General features: G+C 57.3%; 9 protein-coding genes across 13 annotated transcripts; 5 read left to right on the forward strand and 4 right to left on the reverse strand.

The window, feature by feature from the left end:
- Positions 1-9: 9 nt before the first annotated feature.
- Positions 10-693, reverse strand: H310_10733 (hypothetical protein; the record flags this gene model as incomplete). Its single annotated transcript, XM_008877181.1, has 4 exons — positions 524-693; positions 368-463; positions 207-314; positions 10-138 (listed from the first exon to the last, which is right to left on the reverse strand). The coding sequence occupies exons 1-4, from the start codon at positions 569-571 to the stop codon at positions 10-12; spliced, it is 381 nt and encodes a 126-aa protein (XP_008875403.1). The 5' UTR covers positions 572-693.
- On the forward strand, positions 442-2,302 carry H310_10734 (hypothetical protein). 3 transcript variants are annotated; one of them, XM_008877182.1, is made up of 5 exons: positions 442-1,008; positions 1,082-1,190; positions 1,318-1,415; positions 1,471-1,578; positions 1,635-2,302. In XM_008877182.1, exons 1-5 carry the CDS (start codon positions 679-681, stop codon positions 1,692-1,694), a joined length of 705 nt encoding a protein of 234 aa, XP_008875404.1. In that variant the 5' UTR covers positions 442-678; the 3' UTR covers positions 1,695-2,302. The 3 variants fall into 3 exon arrangements, with proteins under 3 accessions (XP_008875404.1, XP_008875406.1, XP_008875405.1); XM_008877184.1 differs by having other exon boundaries at positions 679-1,008; positions 1,257-1,415; positions 1,635-1,897; XM_008877183.1 differs by having other exon boundaries at positions 679-1,008; positions 1,082-1,415; positions 1,635-1,897.
- On the reverse strand, positions 1,828-2,318 carry H310_10735. Of its 2 annotated transcripts, XM_008877185.1 has the most exons (3): positions 2,132-2,318; positions 1,948-2,085; positions 1,828-1,890 (listed from the first exon to the last, which is right to left on the reverse strand). In XM_008877185.1, exons 1-3 carry the CDS (start codon positions 2,280-2,282, stop codon positions 1,859-1,861), a joined length of 321 nt encoding a protein of 106 aa, XP_008875407.1. In that variant the 5' UTR covers positions 2,283-2,318; the 3' UTR covers positions 1,828-1,858. The 2 variants fall into 2 exon arrangements, with proteins under 2 accessions (XP_008875407.1, XP_008875408.1); XM_008877186.1 differs by having other exon boundaries at positions 1,828-2,085.
- Positions 2,319-2,682: 364 nt separating this feature from the next.
- On the forward strand, positions 2,683-4,070 carry H310_10736 (hypothetical protein). Its single transcript, XM_008877187.1, has 2 exons — positions 2,683-2,777; positions 2,834-4,070. The coding sequence occupies exon 2, from the start codon at positions 2,860-2,862 to the stop codon at positions 3,601-3,603; it is 744 nt and encodes a 247-aa protein (XP_008875409.1). The 5' UTR covers positions 2,683-2,777; positions 2,834-2,859; the 3' UTR covers positions 3,604-4,070.
- On the reverse strand, positions 3,673-4,068 carry H310_10737 (hypothetical protein). The gene has a single exon (XM_008877188.1). The coding sequence runs from the start codon at positions 4,023-4,025 to the stop codon at positions 3,795-3,797; it is 231 nt and encodes a 76-aa protein (XP_008875410.1). The 5' UTR covers positions 4,026-4,068; the 3' UTR covers positions 3,673-3,794.
- Positions 4,071-4,298: 228 nt separating the features above from the next.
- On the forward strand, positions 4,299-4,865 carry H310_10738 (hypothetical protein). Its single transcript, XM_008877189.1, has one exon. The coding sequence runs from the start codon at positions 4,318-4,320 to the stop codon at positions 4,714-4,716; it is 399 nt and encodes a 132-aa protein (XP_008875411.1). The 5' UTR covers positions 4,299-4,317; the 3' UTR covers positions 4,717-4,865.
- On the forward strand, positions 4,847-10,044 carry H310_10739 (hypothetical protein). Its single transcript, XM_008877190.1, has 3 exons — positions 4,847-5,661; positions 5,709-6,172; positions 6,216-10,044. Exons 1-3 carry the CDS (start codon positions 4,897-4,899, stop codon positions 6,415-6,417), a joined length of 1,431 nt encoding a protein of 476 aa, XP_008875412.1. The 5' UTR covers positions 4,847-4,896; the 3' UTR covers positions 6,418-10,044.
- Positions 4,852-12,664, reverse strand: H310_10740. 2 transcript variants are annotated; one of them, XM_008877191.1, is made up of 7 exons: positions 12,610-12,664; positions 12,469-12,537; positions 10,796-12,417; positions 10,493-10,741; positions 10,086-10,397; positions 7,456-10,021; positions 4,852-7,396 (listed from the first exon to the last, which is right to left on the reverse strand). In XM_008877191.1, exons 1-7 carry the CDS (start codon positions 12,635-12,637, stop codon positions 6,651-6,653), a joined length of 5,592 nt encoding a protein of 1,863 aa, XP_008875413.1. In that variant the 5' UTR covers positions 12,638-12,664; the 3' UTR covers positions 4,852-6,650. The 2 variants fall into 2 exon arrangements, with proteins under 2 accessions (XP_008875413.1, XP_008875414.1); XM_008877192.1 differs by having other exon boundaries at positions 4,852-10,021.
- Positions 12,665-12,852: 188 nt separating this feature from the next.
- On the forward strand, positions 12,853-17,187 carry H310_10741 (hypothetical protein). The gene is made up of 19 exons (XM_008877193.1): positions 12,853-13,044; positions 13,095-13,308; positions 13,355-13,411; positions 13,474-13,665; positions 13,716-13,869; positions 13,915-14,142; positions 14,188-14,287; positions 14,332-14,473; positions 14,529-14,685; positions 14,738-14,958; positions 15,013-15,265; positions 15,316-15,569; positions 15,628-15,778; positions 15,838-16,102; positions 16,159-16,297; positions 16,341-16,662; positions 16,724-16,741; positions 16,801-16,897; positions 16,970-17,187. The coding sequence occupies exons 1-19, from the start codon at positions 12,911-12,913 to the stop codon at positions 17,097-17,099; spliced, it is 3,228 nt and encodes a 1,075-aa protein (XP_008875415.1). The 5' UTR covers positions 12,853-12,910; the 3' UTR covers positions 17,100-17,187.
- Positions 17,188-18,546: the final 1,359 nt, after the last annotated feature.

Here is an 18,546-nt window from a genome sequence, read left to right on the forward strand (position 1 = left end):
GACGCGTTGTTATTTGAACGTGATCAGCTCAATGTCAAACACAAGGTTTGTGTTGGGCGGCACAAGACCGGGAAACCCCTTCTTCCCGTACGCTTTGTCGGACGGGATGTATATCTTGGCCCGCTCCTTCATGCACAGCTACGACGGACACAGCAAGATCAGGCACGAGCTGCGTGGTGCCGATTGCATGGATGGCTGTGACGTACTCGTTCGATACCTTCGTCGAGCCCGGGAATCACTTGTTCGGCCCCGAGCTTAAACTTGAACGGCTTGTCTCGATCTCGCGACGAGTCGAACTTTTTGCCGTCTTGCAGCTACAAGCAAGAGCCCTCAACCTGGCCGAGCGACAACGGGCGTCACCACGTACGTAGGCTGTGTAGTGCACAACGACCGTTTGACCTTTCTGGGGGTAATTGATCCCGTCGCCGGCCACAAACACTTCGACTTGGATCTCGCCAGCTTTCTACGGCAAATACTATGGCGGGACGGGCGATTTTCGAATGGTGGCGCGGGCGGGATGTACCAGGTGGAGCGCCGAGAATTCCTTCTCCTTATGTGCCGCCGCCGCCATCCGTCCAAGACCAGCGACGCGTCGTGGGATGTGCCGTTTCGGGAGGCCGTTGAAACGCCAGTTACTCGAAGTAAAAAAGCGAAGTTTTGACCCACTTTTTCCGAGCGATGGTCGATCTTGGCAAGCTGGCGCGGGTGGACTGGGCGTCCCATGCCCGCGTCGCGCTCGCGACGTCGCAAGCAATGATTCCGTACGCCGCGATCGGTTCCAGCATTCTTTTTGCGCTAGCGCCGCTGCCCGACATCCGCCGCATTCGACGGGCCAAGCACACGTTGTCGCTGCCGTTCCTCCCATTCTTCTTCTACGCACTGCAGTCGGCCATCTTTCTCGTCTACGCGTGGGTGACGGCCAACCCTGTGCTCAAGACCACGACCTCATTGGGAGTCCTCCTCGGGACGTACTACCTCGCCGTGTACTATACGTACTCCTCCGACAAGGTAATGGAAGGCATGCTCGTCCGCGAGCGACGAACCTGCTTGACTTACCATCGAGCATGGCGCCTTGGTGTAGGTTGTTGCCCGCAAGTGGATGGCTGGCGGATTTGCCGTTGTCCTCGCGTTGATGGGAATCGCAGCGACGTGGGAAGCAGCAGACGCTGCCATGATGATTGGGTTGCCAGGTGCGCTGCATATCCTCTCGTTGGCGATGGCTGCGATGGTCCCGACCAAATGCGGTCCCCGCATAGAGCTATTTGCCCGCCCCCCTCCTTTGATTGTACCATTCAAGTTGCTTCTGTGCATCCTCAGGTAACGCTGTCATGATCTTGACGGCGGTATCCCCCTTGGCCAAAGCTGCCACGATCATCGCTAGCCAAGACGCATCGTCGCTGCCCGTTGGCATGTCGGTACGCTCTCCTCATCCCGCAAGGCATGGCGCTGTGACTAATGGAGGGACTGCAGATCATGAATGCTGTCGCCGGCGCGATTTGGACTCTCTATGGCATTCTCCTGCAGGACCGTGTGGTGACCGTGCCTAATGCAGTCAGCACCGTCGTGGGGCTCATCCAGGTATCTACCCCTCCGTGATCTTCCCGACCATGACAGCAAAACTGACATCATCGCAGATCGGATTGCTCGTTCGATACCCGTCGACGCCCAAAGCCAAGCGCATGCATGCGGTGTAGGAGGACCAGGGCGGTAGTCTCGATGGCCTCTGGAACGACCATCGCTTTGTCGTCGTTAGTATGTTCGCACCGATGGGGCAAACCGATCGATGTACCCGTGGACATGACCAGCGGAAGGACGAGCGTTTGAAAAGATGGTATCGTGTGTTTATTCAAGGTAGACCTTATAGGCCGAGGTCATCGTCCTCATTATCGGCTACGAATTCGTCCATGATGGCACACCACCACACACGGCAATCGCGGGATTACCTACTCAGGAGTGGAGTCTTTTCGTTCGTGACACCATCAATGTGTTCACTCAACGGCACGTCGTTGTACTTGTCGGGGGCAGACCCCACCTTCAAGTACAACACGGCCATGGATACCGCCAGGGTCACAGCATACAACGCCGCTACAACAGGGTGAAATGAGGTCAAGGCTTCGAGGGTGAGGCATACCTCCTTCATACACTGGCGCAGACGACGTCACGTTGAGCGACTTGATGTATTCCGGTTGGTTTTGGATCATGAGCCCAATCGAGCCGAGGAACACGATGCCGAACGCCGACAGGAGGGTGCAGCAGAGGGCGTATCCTTGCGCCGATGGCATGGTGGCGGATGCAGAGGATGTGACAATGGGCCCCTCATGGCGAGAGGAGTGGGGAATTTTAATAAATTTGGGAGAGGTACCCATACAAAGACCAAGATAAATGAAATTCGATGTCGCAGTACAAGAGCCAACTCGCACGACGACGGAGGTGGCAAGGATCCGGATTTTTATCCGGACAATCGTCAAAATAGTGCAAAGAAAGCCTGAAATTCATGGGCAAATTCCTATCTCAAACATGGCAAAGTTCAGGAGTGGCAGATGACTCCCTTCTGGAAACGTACGATGACAGTCCCATGATGACTCCGTTGGGAAATGTCCCATCCCAGTGGACTTGGGACGACATTGAAGTTGGATTTCCATCTATTTTGACTGTAGTTGATATGCCGCAAATTCCTTGCCCATGAGCCATGGCGATCACACACTGGCGGCGCATCGCCCTTGAGTACGAAGGAGCTGGCTGCTGGATGCGTGGAGCCACTGGCAGCCTTGAGGAATGTGAGTATCAAGTGCAGCAAGGGGACAGAGCCATCTCACGGAGGGAAGCCGCGTAGGTCAATCCTGGATCGCGTGATGGACAATGCTGCAGGCTCCATCGAGACACGCCTTGTCCCAGGCGACGATCACAGTCCACACCCTTGGTTTCCCGACATCATCATCCCATGGTCATTTTCCCATCTTCATTTTTGCCGGTGCGATGAATGCTAGTGGAGTCGCGCCGTTTATTCAGTCGCTCATGGATATGCTCGAGTCCGACTCGCCATGCGTGTGCTGGAACCCACTGGACAAGCGCGCATTCGACATCCTCGACACCAAGGCCTTCACGGACTCGGTGCTTCCGGTGTACTTTCGGCATGCCAAGTTTACAAGTTTCCAGCGCCAGCTGAACTACTTTGGGTTTCGAAAACAGAGTCGCCGCCACAGCGCCGTCTGCACGTACGCGCACTCTCACTACTCGATGCGCGTGCCCACGGAACTCCTTCGTATCAAGCGAAAAGTTGTGAAGCCCAAGTTGACATCCACTGCTTCTGTCGACGGGCAGTCCAAGACAGCAGCCACCGTCACCACATCCTCGGCATTGATCACGTCTGCAGCGAGATCCCCTACGAAATCGATCGGCCTGGCATATACCGAGGCATCTCTCGCGTATGCACAAGCATGGACCGACAGCGGCATGAACACGAAGTGGACAGACTTGGATATGACCCCACTTCCATTCGAGCGGGGCTCGGACATGCTCCTGGACAGCGGCGGAACAGGTGCCGTGCCGTACAGTTACCCTGTGGACGATGAGCTGGCGAATTGGGTCCTGCGGCAGTTCTGACATGGGACGTGTGCATGAGGAGGAGTGGTGGTTGCGGGGCATCCAACATGTAATTGTAGCAGTGTAGCATAGCAGAAGGAGAAGGGGTAAAGTAGATATAGCATATCATGGTTGTACCTGCTACTACGTCGTCAAGGCGACAGCGTTGAAGAGACGAGGACGGCAGGAAAGGGAAAAGGGCATGTAGATGCTTAGATGCGGTCGAGACATTCAAACTGCACGATGCTGTTGCCGCGGATCACAACCATCCCAATCTTGTTGGCCTCGGTCTGCGAGACTTCTTCGATCGTATCGTCCAATGTGATGTTCATGAACTGGTCAAAGCCCCGCAGGATACCGGACACCTTTCTGTTCCCGTTGAGCTTGATGCTCAGCGTCTTGTCCATATAGCGCTTGAGGTCCGGGCCTGTCACCTTGCTCATCTTGGTGCCGCTTCTTGTGGGTGGTTGCTGGATACGATGTCACCAGAACATGGCGTGTGCTGCTCGCAATCCCTAACCCTCCCCCTGCCATTTCAAGGGATTTCGCCTACTTTTTCAGAATTTCAACCAATCAAATGCCGCATGATTAGCAAAGTTGGTATCAAAACATGGAATTTTGTATCACAATCATGCACAATGGATTCAAGTCGTCAAAGTTTTTTCAATTCTGCACATGATTTTGTGCTACATTTGTATCAATTGGACTAGAAAAATCGACAATGTTTTGCCGAACATGAATGACGACCGCCGCAATTCCAACGGCCCCATGTCGATCCGCCGCCTCCACACGGAAGCCCGATACAGCGAAGTCGTGATCCATAACAAGACAGTATACCTGTCAGGGCAGCTAGCAGACAACCTGGACGGCGACATCCGTGCTCAGACGTTGGAAACGTTGGCGAGTATCGATGTGTTCCTCGCCGACGCTGGGACAGACAAGGCGGCACTGCTTTCAGCAACGATCTACCTCAAGGACATGGCGGATTACGCTGCTATGAATGTTGTATGGGACGCATGGGTCTTGCCTGGCGCAGCGCCAGCTCGTGCCACTGTCCAAGCGTACATGTACGATCCCCGCGTGCTGGTCGAGATCTCGGTCATTGCGGCAGCTCCCGGCACCGCATTGTCCTAAGCCCTCTCTAACACCGCGCTCGACATCAGCACCCTCGACTTGGCGGCGGATGGCCATGGCTTCGGTTTCAAAACGACACACACGCCGGAGTAGGCAGGCAATGTTCGAGCTACAAATGTTCGCTCGAATGCACCCTTTCACGACAGACGACCCTACGAGGTTTCGCTTCGAGTCGTCACCATGCCAAGCATGCGAGGGAGCCTGGCACCGACGCTAGTCGGAAGCAGCCTCGACGAAGAAGATGCTGCCGTGTGCTCGTTTGTTCGAATCCAGCAGTCTCCATGTTCGCAGGCAATGGCATCCCTTCGTGACGAGGTTACGGCTGGTGTGTCCGACGCCGCATCGCGCAGTGCTGCGGCCGGACTCCACCCTGCCGCCGTGGCGTCATGGGATCAAATGCGCATGCTGCCTGTGATGTATCTGTCGTACCTCGGAACACGCACATACATGTACGCCAACATGATTCCGATCGTCGCGGTCCTCCTGCTCTGCGGCCTCTCGGTCGACTACTTCTGGATGTCCTCCGCCATCCTTCGACATGACACTGGGATTCATGGCCCCGATCCTGCCCAACCCCTTTGTATCCAGCTGACTGCGGCCCAGTTGCCGTGCTCGCCAGCGTCGTGGAAGTCGCTGGCGCGTCCCGTTAGTCTCGTCGTAGTAGTGAGCATCGTCATGGGATGTGCTCTCGCGGGTGCTGCAGCCACTGGCCTCGCTGTGTTGATCGGCCGCGTTGACGGGTACACCCACGAGCTGATAGTCCTGGGCGGCGTCACTGGCGTTGCGAGTGGAGGTGCCGCCATGCTGTGCCCATCCTGGCGGGCTGCAGCGACGCTCGTCGTGTATGCGCTGGCGTTTTTCATGCAGAGCGTCAACTGGGTCGCGTTCGAGCTCGAGGCCGTGCACCACTTGTTCGTTGTCGACAACGGCGAGCTCCTGGCGCAGGTGCATGAACCAGTCCCGTGGCATGGCGCCGCTCAACTACTGCGTAGGCTGGAGTCGTTGTCATCCTCGTCGTCCTCTTCGAGCGCTCCACCGACCCCCGCCGCATTCTGCTGCACATTGCACAGCACGTCGCGGGTCTTTTGCACCTCTACGGCCCCTGCGCCGTCCTTGGGGGCTACATTGCGTGCCTTCACCGACGCCAAGCGATTGCAATCTTTGACGCGGTCGTCGTGACCGCGTGGGGGGTGAGTGTCGGCGCATTTTGCGTGTACCGCTTCAAGATCACTCGAGCCCTTCCCGGGCTACGTGCCCTCCATCGAATCCGCGTCATACCGAGCTTGGGGCCGCAGTCAAGCCCGACGTTGTTGGGGATCTTGGGTGGCGGTCTCACCGGCGTGGCCGCCGCCCTTGTTGCGACGCTGTGGCTGGAAAACTTGCCTCTGCGGAGTCGATCGCTTCTGGCTGTGTACACACTAGTCGCTACGGTCGTCGCGCAGTACGTCCATGGCTGGTACGCCCGGCTCACACCCACCACTGCTCATATCGAGCCCTAGGTGGACACTGCTCATCCATCGCGCGAACCAAGCCAGCGGGCGACCCCGCTCTCGTCTCACGCACGCCGTCGAGGTGCTTTTGCCCCTCGTGCTGTGCTATTACCCGTACTATTCGCTCCACAACCCGAATGAATTCGTATTCACGCGCAACACGCTTCAAGCCGACCTGCACAACAAAACCGCATCTCGAAGACGTTGCTAAGGCCACATGCGCCGCTCTCTTCTTCACCTGGCCGCAGCACCAACCTGGACATGTTGTCGCACCAAACACAGCACAAGCCACGCACGCCAGTGCCAACGCACCACGACCCTCCACATGCGTCCACCGTTGCCAAGACGGAAGCTGTGAGTTTGTCAAGCCGCCCGGTCGTTGCGAAAGCAGTGGGCGATGAAATTTGTGATGTTGACGATGCTGAGTGGAAACGTTTATGCTGGTCATTCACACAAGTCGACGAGCGTTTGCAGCATGGCTGCCGCTTTTTGGGGATGCAGGTGCTCCTTGGGTGGCTTGGACGCGTGGTGGGGCGTCACTCGGTCGACGGTCGACTTGGTCTTTGCTTTCTTGGACATGAGCGCATGCAGGAGGCGGAGGCGGCGAGGCGCTTCGCCCAGCGACCACTCGTTGGCGTTGAGCGTCTGGAGCGTTCGCTTACACAGACGGGCGCTGAGCGTGAAGAGCACGGTTGAGTCACGGTGCATTTGCAGTAAATCAATCCACAGCTCCAGGCTCATGCCGACCCCATCGACGTCTTCGTCGACTCTGACGACGGCGGTCGTTTTGGTGTCCGCCGTCCCCGGCGACGCTGTCAAGTGCAAACACACTTGGAGCAACTGGTGGAGCAACTCCAAGTGGGGACGGCTCCGGTTGCATTTTCGAATTGCTTTGTACAGCAGCCGCGGAACGCGATGCGCAAGGCACTCGATGCAGCACTCCTTGGACAGTCGCGTGCACATTTCGAGTGTGTGAACTGCCTGCAACATCTCGTGGAGTCGAGGCGACGTATTCAAGATCGCCAACGCGCGCTTGAGGCGATAACGCAGGGGTATGCTTTCCTCTTGGACGTAGCCGGCCGACTGCTGGCGCAGGGCCAACGTCGCAACGACCGCCGACGTTTGCGCTGCCTGGACGCGGTGACGCATGATTGTCATGGCTGCCGCGCAGCCAAGGCGCACCCTCATGCCTACCCGGACATCACGTGAAGCTTGTCATCAAGAGAATTCATAAACGCAATCCAAATACCTCGCCACCACTTTTGCAAAACAACCACGGGCGGAATCGTCCACACCGTCCTGACGGCGATGGGGCGTCGACCAGCTGCAGGCACGACGGCGGCATTCGCCTCGACGACACGTTCGAGTTGTTGCAGCCGCTGCGCCGCTGTAAATTTTTGCGCATGCCACCACTGTTGAATGTACAAAGCTGCTGCGTGTTGGTTCTGCACGTGGATGACGACACTTCGCCACCACTGGAGTTGCTGATACCGCCTGACAAATAGCTGCAACGTCGTGGCAGCTACACGCCTCCTTGTCGCAAGCTCCCGGCTTCGAACGTCTTCAGCATGGAGTCGGCGTTCCTTTTCGCGTTGCTGCTGCAGGTTGAGTCGTTCCAGCATGGCTGCGGCAGCCGCATTCGCCGCGCGAACTTGCTGGACCAACGCTGCCCATCGGTGTTGAATTCGAACGTGGCGTTGGTTCATTAGCACCGTGTACGCCCACGTTTGCAACGTTGCCGCGGCCGTGCGTTGTTGTTCTTGGCGCACGAGCGACACAACGTGATGCCAAAAGTCGGCCAACCGATGCACGTGACAATGTCGGCGCCACCACCGCTGGAGGCGCACACTGGCGTGCATCTGAATCTGGTCCATGAGTGCATGGACTTTGACCGCTCGAACTTGGCGCCACCAGCACTGGATCGAGCGGGTGGCCAACTCGTGGCAGCGCTGTTGCCACAGCTCAATCGTCAGCGCCTTCCACCGCTGCTTGACATCCCACACGTGTTGTGCTTGCACCCACCAGAGCTGGATGCGCGTCGCGGCAACTTCTTCCAGCATTCGAGCGTCTTCTTCAAGCTGCTTCTGTCGAACTTGCTCGTCTTGTTTCAGTTGATCTTTCACTTGGCGGGCCAGCTTCACTTGTCGACACGCGCGGAACCATCGCTGCAATATCGTCGCGGCCACCACGTCTCGGTCCCGACGCTCCCACAGCGCCATGGTGATCTCCACCCACCATTGCTTTAAGTTGACCAGGTGCTTCGTGGTCGTCCACCATTGCTGGAGCCGCGACGCCGCCGCCGCTCGCACCCGCACGTGCTCCACGACAACGTTGACAACGGCGCGCCATCTTTGAATGCGTTGACGACGTCGCCACATCGCTTGAATCATCCGTGCAGCCGTCACTTGCGTGTCGAGTTCCCACAAATCGTACGCGAGCTGAATCCACGTCTCTCGGCACCGCCACAGCTGCAAACTGCGTCGTGCCCAAGACTGAAGCACCGTCACCGCAGCATGTTTCCGTGCGGCAGCGTTGGCGATCGTTTTCTTGGCAATGTGGTGGTGCAACCATGCTCGTTGAATGGTTGTGGCAGCGTCCGCATGTTGTTCCGACACAACTGTTGCGAGCTGCGTCCACCACGTCTTGACGGCGTACACACGGGAATAGTTGCGGTACCAGCGCTGCAGCCGCATCGCCGACGCCATGCGCACTTGATTCCACAGGTCTTGGCGATGCACGTCGACCGCCGCATATACGACAGACCGCAACACCTCGATCGTGCGCACATGTCTCCACCACAACAGCACCGTGCGCACGGCGGCCTTGCGCTGAACGAGCTGATAGATCATGTTGTTCCAGTTCTGCTGGACATGGCGGACCGCACGGCAGTGGCGCCACCACGTCTGAAGCCTGAGCGTCGCCATCACGCGCGGGTGTTCCAGCGCGGCGCCCCAGGCGCGCCACAGCGGCCGCGTTGCATCGTGGCAACGGCGAACCCACGTTTGGATCGTTGTCGCCGCTTTGGTTTGGCGAATGTCGAGGCGAACGTAATACACCAACGCATACCAGAACCCTTGAACGTGGTGGCGATGGTACCAACGTTGAATGACTGTCGCCGCAGTGTGGCGCACACGATGGCCGTGAAACACCAGCGCGCGCCACAGAGTTTGTGTTTGGTGGCGGTGGTAGTAACGGTGCCACCAGGCCTGGAGCGTGGTGGCCGCGATAGCTTCTGGTGGTGGCAGCAACGTGTGGCTGGCATGGCTCACTGGTGGGTGTCCATGCGTCAAGCGAGCAGGTGATGGCCGCAACCACCTCCTCGCAGCCGTTTGCAATACGTACACTGCATGCAGCCGTGCGGCCTTGACTTGTTTCGCCAACACCACCCGACCAAACGATTGCAGAGTGCAGATGTAGCCTAGCCGTCGACGAATGGATCGCTGGATGTACCGCGTGAGGGACGTTGAGGCCCAAAAGCGCTGCAGCACCCGAACGCTTTGGTCTCGCTTGACCGCGCGGCTTCTGCGAAATCGAGGCACCCACCAATGTTGGAGACAGAAGGCGGCGTGGATTTCGCGACTTGCGCCGAGAAGCCGCGCATGGAGATACGCGAGAAAGGTGAGGATGCACTTTTCCTCGGGGAGGTGCTCCGAGTCGAAGAGGGGAAGGAGAACGGGCACTTGACCAAGCTGTTTGACTTTGTGGTTGACAAGGGCAAAGTTGGCGCGTTCGTTGGCCAGGAGTGGCGTCATCGTGGCCATCCGTTCTGTCGTCGTGTCACTCGTCGTCCACTGAATTTCCCATTTTTCCAGGAGCTACCTCGACCACCACAGTCAAGCTTTTCACGGACGCGACGGAAGACGCCATGAAAACACCTACCCGGGGATGGTAGTAGTGGACCATCAAACACAGCGCCTTGCCGTCCGCAAACGACGCCGTATAGTTTCGAATCGGCACGTTGTAGTTGGCACACACTACGCGGCACCATTCGAGAAGATGCCATGCAATCGGTTCCCTGGTCTTGTCAATCGCAAAATGGTTGGTCCCGTCGTCTACAGCGCTTGAGCGATCGGTCGTGATCACGTCGTTCAGCCACACGCCGCCTCGTCGCCGTCGTTGCTGGATGCGCAGAATTTCCATCTCAACTTGTTCAACGTGGACCACATGCGACAGTTTAAAGTAGCTGATCAACTGTACAAGACGAAACACACCAACGTGAGCGCCCACGATGGAATGGTCGACTCGAATCCAAGGCCATCATGCACACATTCATTGCGATGTCCTACCTGCCACAACAACGCCAACGTTTTCTCGCGATGGCCATCGACAATATCTTTAGCCGACACACTCGTGGTGAGCCGCGTGACACCGCTCGACTCGACGCCCGATGCGATCGGCATGTGGTACTTGGCTTGCAAACACGTCAAAGTCACTTGCACGTTGTGCACCTTCTGCAGCCGCGACACTGCCGGGAGACGCAAATGTGGACTCAAAAGCCCTTTACACGACGGGTCAAGCGTCTCAAGCAGGCGCGCCTACGAAAAGCCCCATCATCCCCGCGACATGCAGCTTCAGGTTGTAGTGTTTACCAGCCGGACGCCGTCACGTAAATCGACGGCCAAATTCACGACCTGCATGTCCATCTCTTCCAACACGGTTTGCTGGTACTCGACGCGGTACTCGAGCTGGTCCAAGTGCCGCAGCACGTTGCCTTCTTGGGCGAGGAACTGCTGGCACATTTCAATCAGCACTTGCTTGCTTCGCTTGATGCGGCTCGACGGCCGAAACAAACACGGGAGTGCGACGTGATCGACATGGCGTCGGACGTGGGCTTGATCGAGAAAATATACGATCATCAAGCACCGGACCAAGGTCGTTGCTTGGAGTTGCGCGAGCAATTCGCTGGACGTTGCCGACGCCGCCATCACGTGCTTGAGTTTGAAGGCCGGGTCTTGCACAATGCGTTCCAAGATGGTGCGTTTTAGAAAGTGGGGAAGTTTCGGTGCGTTTGTCGATGGGCGGAGCAAGTCGCTGAGCGACTCGACAAGGCGAATTCCCAGCACGACTTCGAGTGCAAGCGTGAGCCACAACGGGTGATACGAGTTGAAAAGATCCATGAGCGTTTGCTGGAGCCCGACATCGACGTGGAGCGGTCGGTCGGATCGAATCATGAGCCGCCGGGTGTTGATCTCACTCTGCAGGCGAAAGAGCACGTGATCCGTCTGAGGATTGTGGAATGTCGCGACGGCAGCTGCGCGAATCTTGCTTTCCAAGCGCGTCACGGCGAGCTGGCGCAGTTGGGCGTACCGATCTTGGCTGAGCGGGGTTTCGTCCTTGATCTCGCTAAAGTGGGCGCCAAGCAACGTGAAATTGAGCCACTTCTGGAATCCCGCTTCTTGCTTTGAAATCCAATTTGCGTCGAACACCATGCGCCGCTTCTTCCATTCTTGATCGCTCGACGTTTGCGGAATCGACGGCTGTTTGGCGAGTTTCGGGCGCTTTACCATCGAACTCTGAGGGGCGTTTTGTGCAGACGATGACGACGACACGTTCGACGCGGTCGAAGCGGGTCGCGTTGCACCATGCAGCGCGCAAAACAGTCGGAACCGCTTGTTCAAGCGGATGTACAGCTTGCCTGCGACGCGGCCATGACTCGAAGGCGTAAAGGTCACAGTGATGGTCGTGGCAGACTGCATGGGAAGGACGATTGTTTGATGGGTGTCGACGAAGAACACGGCGGCAGCGGCCTTGGGCACGATATCCTCGAGCACGACGGTGGCAACCCCGAATTCGCTGGGATTCGACAAATGCAACTCCATCGTGAGAGACGATCCCACGGACAACATACCAAAGTCGAGGGACGGAACGTGCTGGAAGTTGTTGAGTAGAAACGTGTGATTCAGTTGTGCCTTTGACGGAGTTGTCGATCCTCCAGTACTGATGCTCGAAGTGAAACCTGGCGGTTTGCGTGGGGAATCCAGTTGGTTGTTCGGATATCGACTGGTAGATGAGTTCGGTGAGGGCGAGAAGGCTGCCGTTTGAATCGACAGATCCTGTCCAGGTTTATGCACGGGCATTGGAATTTCGTCGAGGATTGTGTGTGCTTTTCGTTTGAGGAGGTTGCTGCCGCTGCCGTTGCTGCTGGAGCTCGTGACAGGAGAGTGTGGTGAGTAGTTAAACAGGCCCGAGTCGTCCAAGTTCTCCTTGTCCTCTGTGCACACAAGAGAATTTCATGACAAGGGCAGTCTATCGTTGTACCAACCTTCAGAAGCAATCGACGAAGGTGCTTTCCGCTTGAGGCTGTTGACAGGCGTGGGAGAGTACACTAGTGCTACACATGAAGAGACTGTCATGAACCGCCCTTCCGCTTCCGACAAAGTCGGCATCATCGTCGTGGGCTTACCGTCCGCCTCGCTGCTGCCGCTATCCATGCCGCACAAAAGTATGATTGATTTGCACGATTTAAAATTTGAATTTCGAGGATTTTCCTGTCAAGTTTGAAGATGTATAAACGAATACAGGTTTTTTCGGCAATACCCGTCGGAAGTGCAATTTTTCACGAATATTTCGCCAATTTCTCCATGGCGATCGCACCATGTTTTGTCACGACACGACCCCGTTTCCGTCATTTCCATCCATTGGCTCTGCCACGGGCGCCTCCCCACCGTATCTTCAAAGGTCGCAGCGGCTTCGTCGCGGCAGCTATGAGTGTCAGCATCAAAGTGTGCATCCGATGCAGGCCATTCACGATCGACGATACGCTGGGCGTGATCATGACCCAGAAAGGCGACGAGGAAGGGGAAGTCGAGCTCATCAACTCGAGTTACTCGACAACGAGGTACGGGGTGAGGACAGCCCGTTTGACGGGCCTCACACGTACGTGTATAGATTTGCCTTCAGCTGGTCGTGGTGGAGTGCATATGGGTACAAGCGTCATGTGAAAGGCGACACGTTGCCAGCCGACAACATGCTCCTCGTTGACCAAACGATGGCGTACGAAGCATGCGGAAGCAAAATCAAAGCCGATCTTCTGGGCGGAAATGCTGTCGTGATGTTTGCGTACGGCCTCAGTGGGTCTGGCAAGACGTTCACCGTGTTTGGGGTACAGCATGCGCACGAACTGGATCTCACACTGTCCATGCGGATAGCCCGACGCCGTGGACATTCCGGAGGCGTGGTTCAAGCACGAGGAGCCTCATCCGATGGTACGTGGGGGGGTGGCGCACACTAGGCTAGCCACGTCGTCTCAAACGAGTCGTTGCTGTAGTGGGGCATCTTCCCGCGGTTGGCGTACGAGCTGTTCAAAGAGAAGCAGGACGGGTGGAAAATCACGATGAAGTACTTTCAGAACGTGGTCGACACTGTGCGTGACCTCATGAGCCCGATGGCGCAAGAACAGCAGTACAAAAACGGCATGCGAAAAGACCCCGACGGATTCATGGACATCGAGTGGTGCCAGGTAAGGCAGCGTCGGAGCGCCGCCGCCGCCCGTTGTCAAATGGCTTTTAGGGCGTCGTGCTCAAGGACTGGAATGACCTGCGCAAGACGTTTATGAGCGCCAACGCGCGCAAGGCCATTGCGCCGACGCAATTCAACCACCAATCCACCCGCGGCCATTGCATCATGACGTTGGAAGTAGAGAAGCCAGACCCTGAGCGCGAAGGTCCGTTCGCCACATCTCTTGATCGAATGACGGCGCCGTGGGCAGGAATGAAGCAGCGCGGACGCATCTACGTGTGTGACTTGGCCGGGACCGAGCCCGCCGGCGACGTCGTGTACGCCAATTACCAAAAGATTCAGTTTGACGATGGCACGATCGAAATGAAGTACCTGGGTCCCCATCCCGACCCTGCCAAGTCCAAGGAACTGCAGGATCAAGGGAAAAAAATCAACTTGAGCTTGACCGAGATGGCGCAGTTCTTCATGAAAATGGCAGGTGTGTGTGCATTGCGCACACGGGACTTCACTCATACGAGCGCAGAGGCCGTTCAAAAAAAGACGCTCAAGCCAGGCGCCAGCATCCCTGGCTGCAACTCGTATTTCCTCTGCAAGTACCTCAAGGACACGATGCTACAAGCGAGGTACGTGGCGGGCATGGCCAACAATGCGCCTCACTCCGTCGCAGGACGTACCTGTTTTGCGCCGTGCGCCCCGAGGTCACGTACCACAACTACACGTTTTCGACGCTCGGGTTTGCCAAGAATGCGTCGGTGATCAAGTTGCAGCCGAAGAAGGCGTCGACGGCAGCATCTCCGGCCGAGCGCAAGGTAGGTGTGTCCATGCCCAGACTGTGTTCACGCGATGGCGGCATTTTCTCGGTAGCTCATGGCCGAGCTGGACGAAATGAAAAACTTGGTCGCGATGCTCAAGGCGGAAAACGAGAAAATGGCCAAAGGAGGCGGCGGTGGCGGCGCTGCTGGCGCGGAACAAGTCGACAAACTCAGCGAATTGCTCGCGATGAAGCAAAAGCAGCTGGAAAGTACGGTCAACTCGACCTCGGTGTCTCGCTGACGAACGCGATGCCGTGGTAGACGTGCTGAACGGGGAGGACGACGGGGGCAGTGACGGCGGGACGGGCGTCAAGTCTGCCGCGAAAATGCAAGAGGAATCGATGCAGCGGCAAAAGGAAGAGTACGAGAAGCGCGGGATCTCCCTCACGTTCTTCGAGGACAAGACCACGCTGCCCTACCTGATCAACTTGGACGTCGACGCGTACCGCTCCATGCGGTTCATGTTTATTCTGTCAAAGCCGGTGCGGTCGATCGGATGTTCTAATGGGTTTGGGCTGAGTCGGTTCGAACGGTAGGCCACGGTCGTCGGGACGAAAGGCGACATCAAACCCATGTCGTTGAGCATCGTGGACGATCACTGCTCGTTTGAAAAGTCGCCGGAAGCGATCGGCGACGATGGCATTGACACGGGGAGCCACGTCACGTTGGTTGTCGGCCGTGGGGAAGTCGTGCACAACGGGAAAAAGCTCGAGAGCGGGGCCAAGGTGCCGTTGGCTGCATTCGATCGCGTCGCGATCGGGAACGAGCTCATGCTGTTTCGGTATCCGGGTACACACACGCCGTGGTCCGAGAAATCGTCTAGACAGCGACGAGAGTAGGCAGGGAAACGCCGGGGGCCGAGCCCCCCACCGCCGACGACGCAGCGAAAGAGTACCAGGAAGCGCTGCAAAGCCAGGACAAAGACGCAATGAAGGCGTTGGAAGCGCAGAAACGACAATTTGAAGCAGAGCGGGCAGCATGGGAAGAGCAAAAGGCGGCGCTCGAGCAACTCCGGTCGCAGGCCGCGACGAGCCATGCGTCCGCCGAGGAAGTCGCCGAGCAGGAAAAGAAGCTGCAGGAACTTGCCCAGCAGGTGCATCACGGCCGAGACAGACTGCAAGTCGCAATGGCTCGCTCACTGGAACGACTAGGAAAAAGAGCGACTGGCTCGGCAAGTGAACGACCAAGAGCTGCGCGATGTATTGCCCAAGATCAACGAGCTCAAGCAAATTGTCGGCGTTCTGAACCGAGACATGTTGAGCTTTGAAACAGCGCTCAAAGGCGCCGGGGGCGACGGCGAAGGTGCGAGTGTATGGACGGCTGGGAAGCGCCGGTGCGACTGATTTCCCATGCCACTCTAGGCATTCCCCAAGTCAAAGTCAAAGTCCACAACAGCCAAACGGATGAAACGATCTTACTCGACGTGTTTGAGTTTGTCAAAGCGTACGCATTGCTGAAAGACGAAGTCGCGTTTCTCAAGAACGCGATCGCCAACAACCGCGAGTACTCGAGCCCGCCCGGCCACGACCCGATCACGCTGCTCTTTGACAACTCGTTCCACGTTGGCAGCGTCACGAGCTTCCCCGAGTACTTGCTGTACAATTTGGAGACGGACCCGGACGAAAGGTGTGCACCCGAACGAAACGACGCGCCACTACTGACGACGTCACTCGTTCTTGCAGCAAAATGAACCTCAAGAACGCTGTCCCGCCGTTCAACACGATCGGGAAACTGGAAGTCGTGTGGACGCCGCTGAGCTCGGAAGACGAGACCAAGCACGACCCGAGTGGTGTCGTCGATGTCGATGGCCCGGACGATCTCGTACGTGCGGCGTCGTCGTGGAATGGGTAGCGACGCGGCGTAGGTGGGCAAGCCGTGGACGTACAAGCTCGAGATCAAGCAAGCGCTCGGGCTGCCGATGATCACGGACCTCGCGTACTGCCAATACGAATTTCTGGGCGAGATTTTCACGACCGAGAGCGTCGAGCAAAACACACGCAACCCCGTGTTCAACTACTCCCATGTCCACCACATTCCGTGCGTCACGGCCGACTTTGTCCAGTACTTGCAACGCCACCGGTTGGAGTTTCAGCTCTTTATCAACCCATACATCATGGACCCGCCCAAGGACGCCATCTCGACCGCGAACGACGCGATCGTGCGCAATTTGGGCGGCACCGTGCAAGGTACGAGCCAGCCTTCTCGTCGACGCCTTCCTTTGACGCAAACTCATCGAGACATCTCTAGTCAAGGTGCCGTATGAAGGTATCGTCCCGTTGTCTGGATGGCCCATCCGCTCGGCCTGCACTCACACCCCACTCCAGAACTAGAAGCCCAGGTGAACCTGGTTGAAGCCAGCCGCGCCAAGCTGGCGGAAGAAGTGGCGTTTTTGCGCCAAGTGTACAAAGCGGCCACGGGAACGTACGTTGTTGTGTGGCTTTTGGTCACGACCGAACGGAGGAATGGCGAGGACGATGATGCATATCGTTGTAGGGACGCGCCACCCTTCGACGGCGCTGCATCTGTCGCAATGCCTGGTCGCGACGGCGGCAAGTCGACCCCAAGAAGCAAGTTGGAAACAGCCAAGTCCCGGGATTCGCTTCTCAATGCGACGTCCACTTGAGCCGTTCGTGGGCGCTGACGAAGTCCGATGGCGCTCGACGGGGCTGCCGCCATGTATGTAAAATGGATGGAAAACGACTCGGTCGCCAGGTCTTGTTGCCTCTCGCATACACATTCACATCCTCCGCCCTCCACGTCATGGACTCGAATGTCCCTCCAGATAACACGACGGCAGTGATACGATGCACCCGCATGAACGTTTGTTGCGGGAAGGGGGAGGGGTGCTCCTCTACGGGAGGCTGTAGTTACAAACACACCCAAGAAACCTCTCGCCGTCGATTTCATGCTGGACACTACACTCCAGTTCATTCCACACACTCGCCAAGCACGGAATTGCCGACGTCTAAAGCTATGCGGTGATAGCAAGGCAAAGAAGTGCTCGTCGCTCGGATTTTAGTTAACGGTGGCGTGTCGTCGACCTACAGCGCATCCCTCGGTTGATTTTGCAGCTGGTACGCTTTGAGGTTTTCCAGTTGTTCTCTGATGCGTTGGCGCCAGTCGTAGCCTTCACTGGCCGTGGCGCGGAGTACAAGACAGGCAAGGAGGGCGGCAGCGAAGGGCGTGAGGTGCATGCGAGTCGTCGTGGCGGCGGCAACCCTTCGATGGGAATGCAACGGGTGTAACCGACAGGTAACCGCTCGTGGAGGTTTCAGTTTCGGCTTGGCCAAACTTGCACCACGAGGGATTTCACATCGCTTTTTGCTCCGAGCACATCGCAGCGCACGTTGCGACTTGCCCACGACTTTTCCATCCCCATGATGTATCGCGGTGCCTGCCTCCTTGTCCTTGTCGTCGTCGCCCTGGTAAGCGCGCAAGACACGTACGACACCGAACGAGACAACATTCAAGAGATCATTCGGCTCATTCATCAACGAAACCAACGCGGGCGGTAAACGAGCGCGGCTTCATTCTAGCATCTTGATGGATAATGGACTTGCAATCTGAGAGTTTCGCTTCATGCCACCACCACGATCGCCTCGCGTTGACTACTGTCTGGTGCACGAGTCATGGCGCCACATGCATGGGCCCAACGCAACCCCCTTGGCCCCCACGCTGCACATGCTATGCCAACCACACAATTGCCAAGTACGTTATGGCATCCATAGAGCGGTGCTAGCCACAACCGAGCCGATCTAGACAAGCCAAAACTCTTGGCGAAGAATGGCTCAGTTGTCGAAAGCTCCACCATTCTCTTGCAATCGATTCCGAATCGCCCGAGGTCAATGTGGCTGCGACGAGCGCATGGACGTCACCCACAGCGCAGTCCACGCGCACGATGTGTGGCGTGCGATGGAAAGGCACGGGTTCCACTGCCCCGGACTACATTGGCGTGAGGAACAAGACCAGCGGGCGCCGGACCTTCGTCGTTCGCGGGATAAACATGGGGCACGTCGACGCATGGACTCGACCGCACAAAATACACAATGCCTTCGCATTCCGTCGCAATC

This window comes from Aphanomyces invadans (genome assembly GCF_000520115.1).
Source record: "Aphanomyces invadans strain NJM9701 unplaced genomic scaffold supercont1.27, whole genome shotgun sequence".
Classification (NCBI taxonomy): Eukaryota; Oomycota; class Saprolegniomycetes; order Saprolegniales; family Verrucalvaceae; genus Aphanomyces; species Aphanomyces invadans.

Excerpts from the sequence above, each read along its gene's own strand:
- H310_10734 (XM_008877182.1), top strand. The coding sequence starts at position 679 with ATGGTCGATCTTGGCAAGCTGGCGCGGGTGGACTGGGCGTCCCATGCC. Across the intron at positions 1,416-1,470 it reads CGCTGCCCGTTGGCATGTCG|ATCATGAATGCTGTCGCCGG; the intron begins GTACGCTCTCCT and ends GAGGGACTGCAG. Across the intron at positions 1,579-1,634 it reads CCGTCGTGGGGCTCATCCAG|ATCGGATTGCTCGTTCGATA; the intron begins GTATCTACCCCT and ends ACATCATCGCAG.
- H310_10740 (XM_008877191.1), bottom strand. The coding sequence starts at position 12,637 with ATGGATAGCGGCAGCAGCGAGGCGGACG. Across the intron at positions 10,742-10,795 it reads TACGTGACGGCGTCCGGCTG|GCGCGCCTGCTTGAGACGCT; the intron begins GTAAACACTACA and ends GGCTTTTCGTAG. Across the intron at positions 10,022-10,085 it reads TCCACTACTACCATCCCCGG|CTCCTGGAAAAATGGGAAAT; the intron begins GTAGGTGTTTTC and ends TGGTCGAGGTAG.
- H310_10741 (XM_008877193.1), top strand. The coding sequence starts at position 12,911 with ATGAGTGTCAGCATCAAAGTGTGCATCCGATGCAGGCCATTCACGATC. Across the intron at positions 13,412-13,473 it reads ACGAGGAGCCTCATCCGATG|TGGGGCATCTTCCCGCGGTT; the intron begins GTACGTGGGGGG and ends TCGTTGCTGTAG. Across the intron at positions 16,898-16,969 it reads TACAAAGCGGCCACGGGAAC|GGACGCGCCACCCTTCGACG; the intron begins GTACGTTGTTGT and ends ATATCGTTGTAG.
- H310_10739 (XM_008877190.1), top strand. The coding sequence starts at position 4,897 with ATGCCAAGCATGCGAGGGAGCCTGGCACCGACGCTAGTCGGAAGCAGC. Across the intron at positions 5,662-5,708 it reads ACGGCGAGCTCCTGGCGCAG|GCTGGAGTCGTTGTCATCCT; the intron begins GTGCATGAACCA and ends ACTACTGCGTAG. Across the intron at positions 6,173-6,215 it reads GCGCAGTACGTCCATGGCTG|GTGGACACTGCTCATCCATC; the intron begins GTACGCCCGGCT and ends ATCGAGCCCTAG.
- H310_10737 (XM_008877188.1), bottom strand. The coding sequence starts at position 4,025 with ATGAGCAAGGTGACAGGCCCGGACCTCAAGCGCTATATGGACAAGACG.
- H310_10738 (XM_008877189.1), top strand. The coding sequence starts at position 4,318 with ATGAATGACGACCGCCGCAATTCCAACGGCCCCATGTCGATCCGCCGC.
- H310_10735 (XM_008877185.1), bottom strand. The coding sequence starts at position 2,282 with ATGCCATCGGCGCAAGGATACGCCCTCTGCTGCACCCTCCTGTCGGCG. Across the intron at positions 2,086-2,131 it reads TGCGCCAGTGTATGAAGGAG|CGGCGTTGTATGCTGTGACC; the intron begins GTATGCCTCACC and ends ACCCTGTTGTAG. Across the intron at positions 1,891-1,947 it reads CGAAAAGACTCCACTCCTGA|CCGATAATGAGGACGATGAC; the intron begins GTAGGTAATCCC and ends ACGAATTCGTAG.
- H310_10736 (XM_008877187.1), top strand. The coding sequence starts at position 2,860 with ATGCTGCAGGCTCCATCGAGACACGCCTTGTCCCAGGCGACGATCACA.